We start from the raw sequence: 13,324 nt of genomic DNA, 5'->3' as shown, positions 1-13,324 counted from the left end.
TTCCATTAGATATTCCTCTATTGAGAATTCTCTGCTGAGTTCCGTACCCCATTTTTAAATTGTATTACTTGGTTTGTTGGTGTTTAACCTCTTCAGTTCTTTATATATTCTGGATATTAGACCTCTGTCAGATATATAGTTGGTGAAGAACTTTTCCCAGTCTGTAGGCTGTCATTTTGTTCTGATGACAGTGTCCTTTGCTTTACAGAAGCTTTTCAGTTTCATGAGGTCCCATTTATAAATTGTTGATCTTAGAGCCTGTGCTGTTGGTGTTCTGTTCAGGATGTTGTCTCCTGTGCCAATAAGGTCAAGGCTCTTCCTCACTTTTTCTCCTAACAGATTTAGTGTATCTGGTTTTATCCTGAGGTCTTTGATCCACTTAGACTTTAGTTTTGTGCAGCTTGGTACATATGGATCTATTTGCATTTTTCTACATGTAGAAATCCAGTTAGACTAGCACCATTTGTTGAAGATGCTATCTTTTTCCATTGTATGGTTTTGGCTTCTTTGTCAAAAATCAATTATCCTTAGGTGTGTGGGTTTATTTCTAGGTCTTCTATTTGATTCCATTGATCCACCCACCATTCTGTTTCTATGCCAGTACCATGCAGTTTTTATTAATGTTGCTCAGCTTGAGATCTGGGATGGAGATACCTCCAGAAGATCTTTTATTGTACAGGATTGTTTTAGCAATTCTGGGTTGCTTTTCCATATGAAGTTGAAATTGTTCTTTCAGTGTCTTTAAAAAATATGTTGTGTTGGTATTTTGATTATAATTGCATTGAATATGTAGCTTGCTTTTGGAAGGAATGGATAGAAAGTTTGGTACATTTACACAATGGAAAACTACTTAGCAATTAAAAAAAAAGGAAATCCTGAAATTTGCAGGCAAATGGTGGGAAATAGAAAAGATTATCCTTGGTGAGGTAACCCAGAAGCAGAAAGACACATGTGATATATACTCACTTTTAAGTGGATATTAGTCATATAATATAGGATAAACATAATAAAATCTATAGTCCTATAGAAGCGGGCCGCAGTGACTGATACTCCAACCAATGACCATGCATGGAGAGGACCTAGACCCCCGTTCAAAAGAAGCCCATTGTCCTCTCAGTTTCCAAGTGGGTTTCCTAGTAAGGGGCACAGGGGCTGTCTCTGACTTGAACTCAGTGGCTGGCTCTTTGATCACCTTCCCCTGGGAGTTGCAGCCTTGCCAGGCCACAGAGGAAGATGATGAAGCCAGCTTTGATGAGAACTGATAAGCTAGGGGCAGATAGAAGGGCAGGAGGTCCTCCCTATCAGGGAACTAGGGAAAGGGCATAGAGGGAGCAAAGAGAGGGTAGGGGAGACTGGGAAGAGATGAGGGAGGGGACTGTAGCAGGGATAGAAAGTGAATAAATTGTAAAAAATATATATATATATAAATGGAATTAAATTTAAAACAATAATCACTAATTTGAAGGTATTTTTAGAAGATAACTAAATAGTTATAAAAAGAGAAAGAAACTTAGAAGATCCACAGTGAATGTAAAAAGTGCTAACCTTTAACCTACATAGGACTCTGGAACTAGGGTTTGTCTTGAAACTTCAAAGCAACCTAATAATTATATGTCAAGTAAATATATATGTCTGGATTCTAAAGGCCATCAAGATACTAAAATATTTCAGTGTCCATTACTACATAAATCCATATCAATCTTTGCTGACTGCTCAATATTTTTGCCACCTTAAGATATCTAAGAGAAACAATTCTATTTTTCTCAGTACAACCATACATATTTAATATTTGAAACTTGAGAGCGAACCTATTAAAAAATACTAATGAAGCACACTTGCAATTATATAACTGATTCTTTTTTTTTAATTTTATTTTTTTCTTATCAGTTACATTTTATTAACTCTGTATCCCAGCCGTGTCCCGATCCCTCATTCCCTCCCAGTCCCTCCCTCCCTCCCTCATCTCCACCGTGCCCCTTGCCAAGTCCACTGATAGGGGGAACCTCCTCCCCATTCATCCGATCCTGTTTTATCAGGTATCTTCAGGACTGGCTGCAAAGCTCTCCTCTGTGGCCTAACAGGACTGCTCCTCCCTTGGGGGGTGGGGAGGCCAAAGAGCCAGTCATTGAGTTCCTGTTAGAAATAGTCCTTGTTCCCCTCACTATGGGAAACCAATTGGTTACTGAGTTACCACAGGCTACATCTGAGCAGAGGTTCTAGGTTACATTCATACATGGTCCTTGGTTGCATGTCAGTCTCAGAAAAGACCCTGTGCCCAGATATGTTTGGTCCTTGTGGAGCTCCTATCCTTTCCTCATCATACTAACTCCCCTTCTTTCTTATGATTCCCTGTACTCTGCCAAAGGTTTGGTCATGAGTCTTTGCTTTGAGAACACTGCTAGTTAGAGTTTTTCAAATGCGCTCAGTAGACTCCTGTCAATGTTTAATGTGCATCCCATCTGTCTTTCAAAACGAGGATTGATAATCATACCCCATGTCCGCTCTCTTGATTATCTTTTTTAGGTGTATAGATTTCATTATGTTTATCATATCTTATAGGTCTATATAAGTGAGTATATACCGTGTTTGTCTTTCTCCTTCTGGGATATTTCACTCAGGATGATCTTTTCTAGGTCTCACCATTTGCCTGCAAATTTCATGATTAATTTGTAGTGATAAAGTAAAAATCAAAAGGGATAAGGTATGAAAGTATTAAAAACTGTAGTCTGTAGGCAGTAAGACCCTGTTGCTGAAGACAACAAACACTTTGGATACAGAATACATAAAAATCAAGTTAGAACTGAGCAGGAAGCCTCCCTGCTGGCTATAATTCACAATGCTGGAAGATGCTACACAAGTTGTTTTTGTTTTTTTTGGGGGGAGGGTAGAAAAGTCATCCACAATCATCAAAAGGCATGATCCCACTTAAGAACCTACTGTGCAAAAAATAGTAATTTGCCAGGCAAGATAAGCTCCAGTGTGATACAGCATGACTTTTCTGAACGAAAACACCTGCTTCCTTATTGAACCTAAGTCCTGCTCTATGGGAGAAATGCATAACTAGCAAGAATGTTGTTGCAAACCTCTAAAATGAGCAGGGAACTGTATGAGTGAAAATTATATAGGATAGGTAGCAGTAAATAAAATGAAAATAAATATATTAGAAAGTAATACATACTAAAGAAAAAAAGGAAAAATTATATGACTTATGCAAATGAATGTATAAACATAAATAAGTAGTCAGGTGCAGTGGCACATGCCTGTAATCCCTGCACTCAACAAGGCAAAGGCAGAAGGAGGAGTTCTGTGAGTTTGAGGCCAACCTGGTCTGCAAAGGAAATCTAGGACAGCCAAGGCTACCCAGAGAAACCCTGTCTTGAAAACAAAGCAAACAAACAAAAAAAGAATAAGTTGAGGTAAGGTTATTAAGGAAGGCATCATTTAACTAACAAGTAATCAAATAAGTTAAACAATTATGAAATCTAATAACATGGTGTGAACCAGAATTACTGGGAGAAACTTTTGTGTAGAGGATGAACAACGAGCAACAGGCCTGTCTAAAGAGAAATTCTTTTTTAAAAATAAATTTATTTTTTATGATTACTTACAACTTCCTCATTTTGTATCCCAGCTGTAACCTCCTCCCTCGTCCCTTCCCAATCCCACCCTTCCACCCTCTTCTCCCATGCCCCTTGCCAAGTCCATTGATAGGAGAGGTCCTCCTCCCCTTCTATCTGACCGCAGCCTATCAGGTCTCATCAGGACTGGCTGCATTGTCTTCCTCTGTGGCCTGATAAGGCTGCTCCCCCCTCAGGGGGAGGTGATCAAAGAGCCAGCTACTGAATTTGTTTCAGAGAGAGCCCCTGTTCCTCTTACTAAGAAGCCCACTTGGACACTAAACTGCCGTGGGCTACATCTGTGCAGGCATTCTAGGTTATCTCCATGCATGGTCCTTGGTTGGAGTATCAGTTTCAGAAAAGACCCCTGTGCCCAGATTTTTTTTGGCTCTGTTGTTCCCGCTGTGGAGCTCCTGTCCCCTCCTCAAACAAACTCTTGCCTAGAGTTAAAGGTGAAGTTGAGCCCATGTGTGACTTGGAATCTTCCCATGCTCTTAAAGCACAGAAGGTTCATCTTCTGCTACCAGTGTAGCAGCTGCTAAGGAATAGAACCACAAATGACAGATATTCACAGAAGAAATGGAAATACTAATTGAATGTCTACCATATGCCCGGCACATGAAAGGTACATGGAATCATATCATATGCTCTTGCTTTCTGAAGTTTACAAGAACAATTAGGGTGTTATTCACTGAAAAAGTTTTCTAAGAATGAGTAAAATTTATTGATGGTCAACTTGACATGACAGGTAATACTGAATGGTGAATATATATATATATATATATATATATATATATATATATATATATATATTTAATTTAAACTACTCTCTTAAAAACATGTTGCATTGTGATATCATGTGCTAGATAATATGTTCTCATTTATGGATGAGAATATCTTGGCTACTGAAAGAACATCATTCAGTTCTATATTAAAATAAGTAGTTAGAATTTATAGCATACTACTGAGAATTATGAAACAGATCCATATAAATAATGAAAATATTCACTTATAATAAGAGTTATCCACAAATTAATAAAAGCTATAGTACCTACAAAATTTGTGTGGCTTAAATCTACCTGTAGATGAATGCTCATCCCTTCACAATTAATAGTGAATTATATACTAGGTATATAATTCATGTAGACTAATAGTCTACATGAAATTATTAACTGTTATCTGAAAAATATGGTTTAGATATGATTTAAAGTGACAGAAGGAAGAAAAAGTCTGAAAAGCCCTAATCTATGTTGTTTGGAGAGCAGCCAAAAAGGATCACCCACATATATCAGATAATCCTATAAGCGAATCCCTTTCTATGCTTAAACATTATTATTGCAATATGCTTTCTGCCAGTTTAGTTTCATGATTATTTTAAAATTAAAAAATACTGAAAATGAAAGAAAAGTGAGAACTGGAAGAGTGGCATAAGAGATTCTACAGAGTGTTAATGGAGTTGTTTTTTTTTTTTTTGCGTTGAATGAGCAAAAAACAAAAAAAAAAAAGAAAGAAAAATTCTGGAGACAATGGTTCTGTTGTTTTCTTTGCAATGCCCCTTTTTCAAGTACTTAGGGCATCCTTAGAGTCAGAGTTGGCAGATGTATGAAGATGATACTGTAATGATATCGCTTTATATACTGCATTTCATACACACACATTTAAAGACAGGTAGGCAGCTCAGAGGACAACTTTCAGGAGTTAGTTCTTTCCTTCCACCAGGCAAATTCCAAGATTAAACCCAGGTCCTCAGGCTTGGCCTGTACTCATTGAATAAAACATGTAGCTGTCCCCTAACTACTTTTAGTAACATAAAATGAGACTACGGATATAGTTTAATTAGCAGAGTACCTTTTTGGTCTACGAAAGGCTGAGTTTGCTCCCCAGCACCACATATGCTGGGTATAATGCAACATGCTTATAAACCCAGTAACTGAGAGCAACAGGTAGGAGGCTCAGCAGAAGTTCAAGGTCAGCCTGAGCTACATGAAATGCTATCAATGATGATGGTGGTGGTGGTAGAAAGAAATGTCATCATTCTAAGACCTCACAATTTGGTATTTCAGACATCTGAGAGTGTATGTCCCCAAACAGTAATTTTAGGGATTACTTCTCTTCCAAAAGACAGGAATAAGATGGAGAGTTATGGGAATTTTACTTATCAGAAATAAGATATTACCTTATGAAAACTTGTTTAGTTTTCATATAGACAAGTTTTCTCTAAAATATAAACAAGTTTTCTCTAAAATATAACACATCTACAATCTTTATTTTATTAATAAAATTACTCTACCTAGAAGAAACACAGATAACAGACTCAAATCTTAACATGTTTTTAATCTTGGAATGCACAAATCACATACTTTACTGGTAGTTTTCTCATTTATAAAATATTAGTCATTATAAATTTTAACAGTGCAGTCTGAAGTACCTCAGAAAATGGTACTCTATATCAGTTATATATCATTGCACATCACTTATAGATTACTATATTATGCAAATATATCAACCTATATATTATTCTGTGCTATTCTGTTCTTTGTATTTATATCTATTATATTTTCTATCCTGCTAGACTTCATGGATAATTTGAAAACAAAAATAGATAATATGTAATGATAATGGTGAAAAACCATGCACCAAATAAAATACCCAACTATGATTAGCATGTATATAACTGAATGCATAAACTAAGAATTCAGTAACAAAGTATGGGAGCTGAGCATTGGAAAGTTCTCAATGACTACATAATGACCAGAGGGAAAGAGATGAAAAAAGCTATCACTGTAACAGTTATGAATCATTCTATAATTGTTTAAAATCTTCCCTGAATCAAAATAGGAATCATTTCAAGACAACTCTTCTCCTGGTCACACATCACTGTGTTTAGGGCTCACCTTAGCATGCTACACTAGCTACCCTTCAGCAACCTCATTGAGCACACTTCAAGGAGTCAAGTGATTTCCAGAGTAGTATTAAGAATTGAGTGAGGGCAACCTTACCAGGACACAGAGGAAGAAATGCAGCCAGTCCTGATGAGGGCTGATAAGTGAGAGGCAGATAGAAGGGGAGGAGGACCTCCTCTATCAGTGGACTTGGGGAGAGAGGCATGGGATGAGAAGAGGGAATGAGGGTGGGGTTGGGAGGGAATGAGGAAGGAGACTACAGCTGGGATACAGAGTGAATAAACTGTAATTAATAAAATATAAATTTTTAAAAAGCTTAAAAAAGAATTGTTAAAAATCAGTGAGGGACATCTGGACTGTTTCCAGCTTCTGGCTATTACAAGTAAAGCTACTACAAACATGGTTGAGCAGATATCCTTGTTGTATACTTGAGCGTCTTTTGGATATATGCCTAGGAGTGGTATATCTGGATCTTGAGGAAGTGCTATTCCTCATTGTCTGAAAAAGCACCAGATTGATTTCCAAAGTGGTTGTATAAGTTTACATTCCTACCAGCAGTAGAAGAGGGTTCCCCTTTCTCCACATCCTCTCCAGCATGTGTTGTCACTTGAGTTATTCATCTTAGCCATTCTGATGGGTGTAAGGTGAAATCTCAAGGTCGTTTTGATTTGCATTTCCCTGATGACTAAGGACGTTGAACACTTCTTTAAGTGTTTCTCTGCCATTCGATTTTCCTCTATAGATAATTCTGTTTAGCTCTGTACCCCATTTTTTTTTTAAATTGGATTACTTGATTTGTTGCTGCTTAACTTCTTGAGTTCTTTATATATACTGGATATTAACCCTCTGTCAGATATAGGGTTGGTGAAGATCCTTTCCCAGTCTGTAGGCTGTTATTTTGTTTTGATAACAGTGTCCTTTGCTTTACAGAAGCTTTTCAGTTTCCCCTCATTTGAGGCTGGATACAGAAATTGTGGTACATCTATACAATAGAATATTACTCAGTGATAAAAAAGCAAGGAAATCATGAAATTTGCAGGTAAATAGTGGGAACTAGAAAAGATCATCCTGAGTGAGGTATCCCAGAAGCAGAAAGAAACACAGGGTATGTACTCACTCATCAGTGGATATCAGACATAGAATATAGGATAAACATACTAAAATCTGTACACCTAAGGAAGCTAACCAGGGAGGAGGACTCTGGCGAAGATGCTCAATACCCATTCAGAAAGGCAAAGAGGATGGACATCAGAGGAGGGAGAAAACAGGGAACAGGACAGGAGCTTACCATAGAGGGCCTCTGAAAGGCTCTACCCTGTAGGGTATCGAGGGAGATGCTGAGACTCATAGCCAAATTTTGGGCAGAGCGTAGGGTAGGGAATCTTATGAAAGAAGTGGGAGTAAGTAAGTAAGTAAGTAAGTAAGTAAGTAAGTAAGTAAGTAAGACCTGGAGAGGACAGGAGCTCCACAAGGACAGTGACAGATCCAGAAAGTCTGGGCACATGGGTCTTTTCTGAAACTGATACTCCAGCCAAGGACGACTCATGCAGATGGCCTGGAACCTCTGCACAGAGGTAGTCTATGGCAGTTCAGTATCCAAGTGGCTTCCATAGTAATGGGGACAGGGACTGTCTCTGACAGAAATTGATTGGCCTGCTCTTTGATCACCTTCTCCTGAGGGGGGAACAGCCTTGCCAGGCCATAGAAGAAGACAATGCAGCCACTCCTGATGAGAGAGACCTTATAGACTAGGATCAGAGAGAAGGGGAGGAGGACCTCCCTTATCAGTAGACTGGGAGAGGGACATGGGTGGGGAAGAGAAAGGGTAGGATTGGGAGGGGAATGGGGAGGGAGGCACACAGGGGATACAAAATGAATAAACTGTAATTAATAAAAATTTTTAAAAAATCAGTGAGGGAGGAGCAGCCTTGCCAGGCCACAGAGGAAGACATTGTAGTTAGTCCTGATGAGACCTGATAAGCTAGGGTCAAAAGGAAGGAGAGGAGGGCCTCCCCTATCAGTGGACTTGGAAAGGGGTTTGGGAGGAGAAGAGGGAGGGAGGGTAGGATTGGGAGGGAATGAAGGAGGTGGTTACGGCTGGGATACAAAGCGAATAAAATGTAATTAATGTAAAAAAATAAAAATTTAATTTAAAAATCTTTATAAATAAAAATATCAGTGTAAATTGGCATAACAATTATATGAACATAAATTTTTAGATACAAGTTCAAGAGGTAGGAGAAATTTTAAAGAATCTACAAGAGATAAAGAATCCTAACTGGAAATTTATAATAGAATATAAAAAGAATGTAAGAAATACATGTAGTATATGAATTACTGAAACCAGCATTTTGCTGCAAAATAAAGTAAAAAGGGTGTATGACAAAACATAAGAAACTATGTTTATAAATGCTAATGTCTTCACCAAGCATTCTGATTTTACTTTATTTTGGTTACAGAAGTATACCTAAGCATAACACAGAATCAAAAAGCAGAAAATAAAGTTTTAAAATTAGTATGAATCTTATTTCTATCAGCCTGGAATGAGTGAGATTTCCAGATTAAGTAAGGAAAGGCATATCAATTTTTAAATTAATTTGTTCATCAAAAAGATCCACAAATCACATAAATGTAGTAGTAGTATCAACAAATCCCACAGGTAGTAGTAATAGTAGTATAAGTTATCTACCATAGAAGCTTATGGATGGAGTTCAAACATGGTTTCAAAATTCAAAGTAAAATGTAAACTATCTCACTAGCTAACAGAAAAATGAGACACACTGAGAGTGGTGCTGCACAGCATCACGAATCTCAGTTGATCACTGAGTAATGACTGATTAATGCTTGAGTGATTTTCTCTTAGAAAAAAAACAACAACTTAAGAATAAAGAAATTAGGTCCATTCAAAACTAAGACTTAAGAAAGAAACAGGAAAAATCAAAGTTTTGTATGGGGCTTACCATACCCAAATAATCATACACAATCTTGAAAGTACTGTCAAGGTCTATCAAGAATAAAAATACATTTGTCATCCAGAAAAAAACTGTTTTAACTGTCTCCTATTGTACCATGCCCATGAGGAGTAACAGGTAAAGTACAGTGAGTAGATAGTCTAATAATACCTATGGTAAAATTAATTCCTGTACTGTTATCCTTTTTTAGGAACTCAAATTATCTGTTCATACCATACTAAGAACCAAGCCTTTAGATTTGTTTTGTAAGCCTAAATATTTTTTGGCACACAGATTGACATTTTAGAATCCTATTTTTTTCATTACACACATTCCTGCATTAAATACAAAATATTTATGAATTTTAAGAAGAACTTCTTAATAATTTCTAATATGGTACTGTGACTTTTTAAAGCAAACATGAAAAGAAAAGCATGACGCCTACAATTTTTCCCATGGCTATTTTCTTTTTTTCTTGTTATTTGGGCTAATGTTACCTTGTTCCTTCTTGGTTGTTGTGTTGGAAAGTGTGCAGTGGGTGAAAAAACTTGGGATGACTCGGTTCTAACTAGAATGAATTAAAGTAAAGGCAAGAAGCCAGTGAAAAATGCCCTTTAGCACAGTTATGAGTGCCAAGAAAAGGCAGTAGAGAGGTCTCTTAAAACTAAAATATTTTTTAAAACACATCATGAGCTCAAGATTAAAAAAAAAATGCATGATAATTTACTAAAATTCTGTTTGCTTCCTTAACAAAAATGTGAATCATGTTAATTTAGTATTATTCAAATATTTAAAATAGATATTATGCATATGATATCAGAAAAATCAGTGTTAAAACATTATATAAATTAATAACACTTCAAAGGCAAACTAAGTTCATCATTACTCCCCCTGGACATGTATCATCAGAGAATGTTTATAAATGGCTGAACGTAGGGATTAAGAACTCTTACCCCGTATTTGCATTGGCGGGATGTTGCTCCATACTGGAAACGACATTGCTCGTCAGCATCATACACCTGACCTGGGGCCACAGCTGGGTAAAGAAAGTCACGCTTGGGAGGCTCATTATCAAGGCAAGTGCCACGGCCTGAACTGTACAACATAAAGGATCAAAAGGAATTAGGCACTCTGTAGACTATTTCATTCACAATTATGAAACCATATGTTTAGATCAATGTTTGAATAATTTGACAAATGAAAACAACACATTCTTCTAACAATCATATAGCAAAATAGACACCTGAATAAGAGCTCCAAATTATTTTTCTCCACCAGAAAACACAATGGAAGCATCTCAAACAACAATCTGCAAATGTCATGTTGGCCTTTAAAACACTGATTTAAACTAGTTCAGACGGAATCAAAACAGAATTTCATATTGCTCTAAGTTTCTTGTTTGTTTTCATTGAAAATATAACCACATCTGGTAGTAGAATAAAAAACATGAATTGTGGAAAATTAAACAAAAATAATTATAGTTGTACTCTTGAAGACTTAATTTATATACTTCACCCTTAGACAGAACACAAGGTGCTATGGTAAGACATGTCACTAGTTAATGGGCTGAATGACAGGTGAGGCTAAGGTCCAAAGTTCTCGCTCACACACACTAGAAATGTTTAATCTTTCAAAGATTTCATATTTCATCTAGGGTCATCAGAACTAGAAAAAGGGAATGTTCTCTTTTCTACATAATTTCTGCTTTACAAAGTATGCCTTCACTAAAACATAATATTTTAATTCAGTGGAACAAATAACATAAAGGTTGCCAAAAGCCAGACAGAATACCTTAGTTTAAAAAGCTTTCGTCTTTGCTAAATATAATTGTTCATTTTTATTTATTCAGTGCGCATAAAATAGGACAGATGCTTTTTTACTTTCATTTCACATGTGAGTTAGAATTTTTAAAGAATTCCTATGCCAACACTTAAAAATTTTTTCCAACATTCCTGTCCATTGTGCCAACACTTTTGCTTTTTTTCCCCAAATCTTTTCCATTCACTTTGCCAAAGGAAAATAACTTCACAAGTTGAAGTTCCTCAACTGTTATTTAGGACAGCACAAAATTCATTTACAAACAGAGAAGAATAATATAAAACACTGAGTTTCAAATTTACCTGCGAGATTTTCATTTTCTTAAAAGGCGAACGTTAACTTGTTACATAAAATGTATGTTTACACAGCAGCACATTAGTGTGTTTACAACCTGAAATGCACTCTTCTTAAGGTGACCCAGACCAAAGGGACACAAGACTGTCCTCTCTGCTGGATGTTCCTCTTTATTAATTTTCAAAGAAAACAATAATGGGACAGTAACCCTACAGCGACACAGAAGGGCTTTGCCATTTTAACCGTCACTCCTCAGCCTTGCAATACCCAACACTTGTTTCCTTTAAGTTTAGATACTTTCAGGTACCTCAGCAAGCACATCTATTGTTAAATTGGATGAATTAAAATAGCACTTTTGATATTATGATATTACTTCAGTCAAGTAAGATCCTACAAGTAATTTCAAATACATATTGAAGTTAATGACAAGGGAAGCATATTTAGTAGTATGAAAGCAAAAAAATGACTATTTTGATAATATAGAATATTTGTGGGATGACTGAATTTGAGGATTAATTTTATTTTTTTCCAAAATATAAGTTCCATCTTCATTTACAATAAAATTCTAATATGAAAAGAATTGAGTATGCTATAAAATAAGTAAATCCGACTGTAAATCAACAGAAAAATATATACTGAATCATTTATATAAAAGACCTCGTAAGTTTTAAATATTTATCAGTAGCACACAAAAAATATAAGAAATAATTACCTAATTGGCACCACTACAGAACCCATTACAAATATTATATATAGTGACTTTCAGAAATATACAAATTTAAACTCAAAACTTCAGAGGTAGAACTATATGACACACAAGAGGACAATTTAAAGATAGATCATAGAGGAAGTAACACTTTCCTAATGGTAAAATTGGCTTACGTTAGGAAGTGGCAAAAATACTTATTTCCTTTAATGCTCTTGTTTTGAGGTACAATAATCTTCTAGCCAATGGTTCATAATCTTTTTTAAAAAAATAGATCAGATGAGCACAGCAAGTGCCTTCTGAGCCAACAGTGCCAGGCATGATTGGGACCTATGGCCAGAACTCTTGAGAAAGTTGGTCCCCAAAGCTTATTATTCGTATTTCATTTCTCTGGAAGCACCTATTTCTTTTGTATTAATAAATATTTAATTAAATAGCTAGACAGGACCAGTTCTCCTCATCCAGTGCATTTTACAGAATATTAAAACGTTTAATGAGATAAAACATAAAAGAAAGCCAAATGTACATATTAAAAATGAGCCTGTGTTTAGAAACACCGCATCAACAAAGGTCTTTTGAAATGTGCCAGCTCTGTCTGTATCACCTCAGGTAAAGGATGCATCTGTGCAACTGATAGGACTGTCCATCCTCCATTCTCTCACTGTGTGTATGCAGAGCACTGTCCTAACAGCCACATGTGGGGACACAGCAAAACTCTGGTGAGCGTATTTGAGGAATGGGACAATTTTTGCATTTTAATTCTTAATGAGGCTAAACACTGCAAATGTTTTGTTGTATTATGTTAGTAAAATCTGTCCACCACAAAAGTAGCCATTTTGCCACTTTCAAGTAAGTAAAATCTATACAACATAATTATTATTAAATGACTCTTAAGAAGAACAATATGAACTACCATTCTGAAATAGCACAGATACAGACACAGAAAGCAAAGAACATGAATCTGAAGAGTTTTCTTTCTCTGTATCCCGTGTGTGTGTGTGTGTGTGTGTGTGTGTGTGTGTGTGTGTGTGTGTG

General features: G+C 36.3%; 1 protein-coding gene across 1 annotated transcript in view; it reads right to left on the bottom strand.

The window, feature by feature from the left end:
• The window catches only part of Adamts6 (ADAM metallopeptidase with thrombospondin type 1 motif 6), a 268,080-nt gene that overhangs the window by 135,084 nt on the left and 119,672 nt on the right, over positions 1-13,324 (bottom strand). Inside the window, exon 10 of the mRNA XM_055601955.1 lies at positions 10,425-10,566. Coding sequence (XP_055457930.1) covers positions 10,425-10,566 — 142 coding nt within the window. The remainder of the gene's footprint in view (positions 1-10,424; positions 10,567-13,324) is intronic.

This window comes from Psammomys obesus, unplaced genomic scaffold, assembly GCF_907164565.1.
Source record: "Psammomys obesus unplaced genomic scaffold, mPsaObe1.curated_primary_1811, whole genome shotgun sequence".
In the NCBI taxonomy this organism is placed as follows: domain Eukaryota; kingdom Metazoa; phylum Chordata; class Mammalia; order Rodentia; family Muridae; genus Psammomys; species Psammomys obesus.
This window is presented reverse-complemented; position numbering and strand designations above follow the sequence as displayed.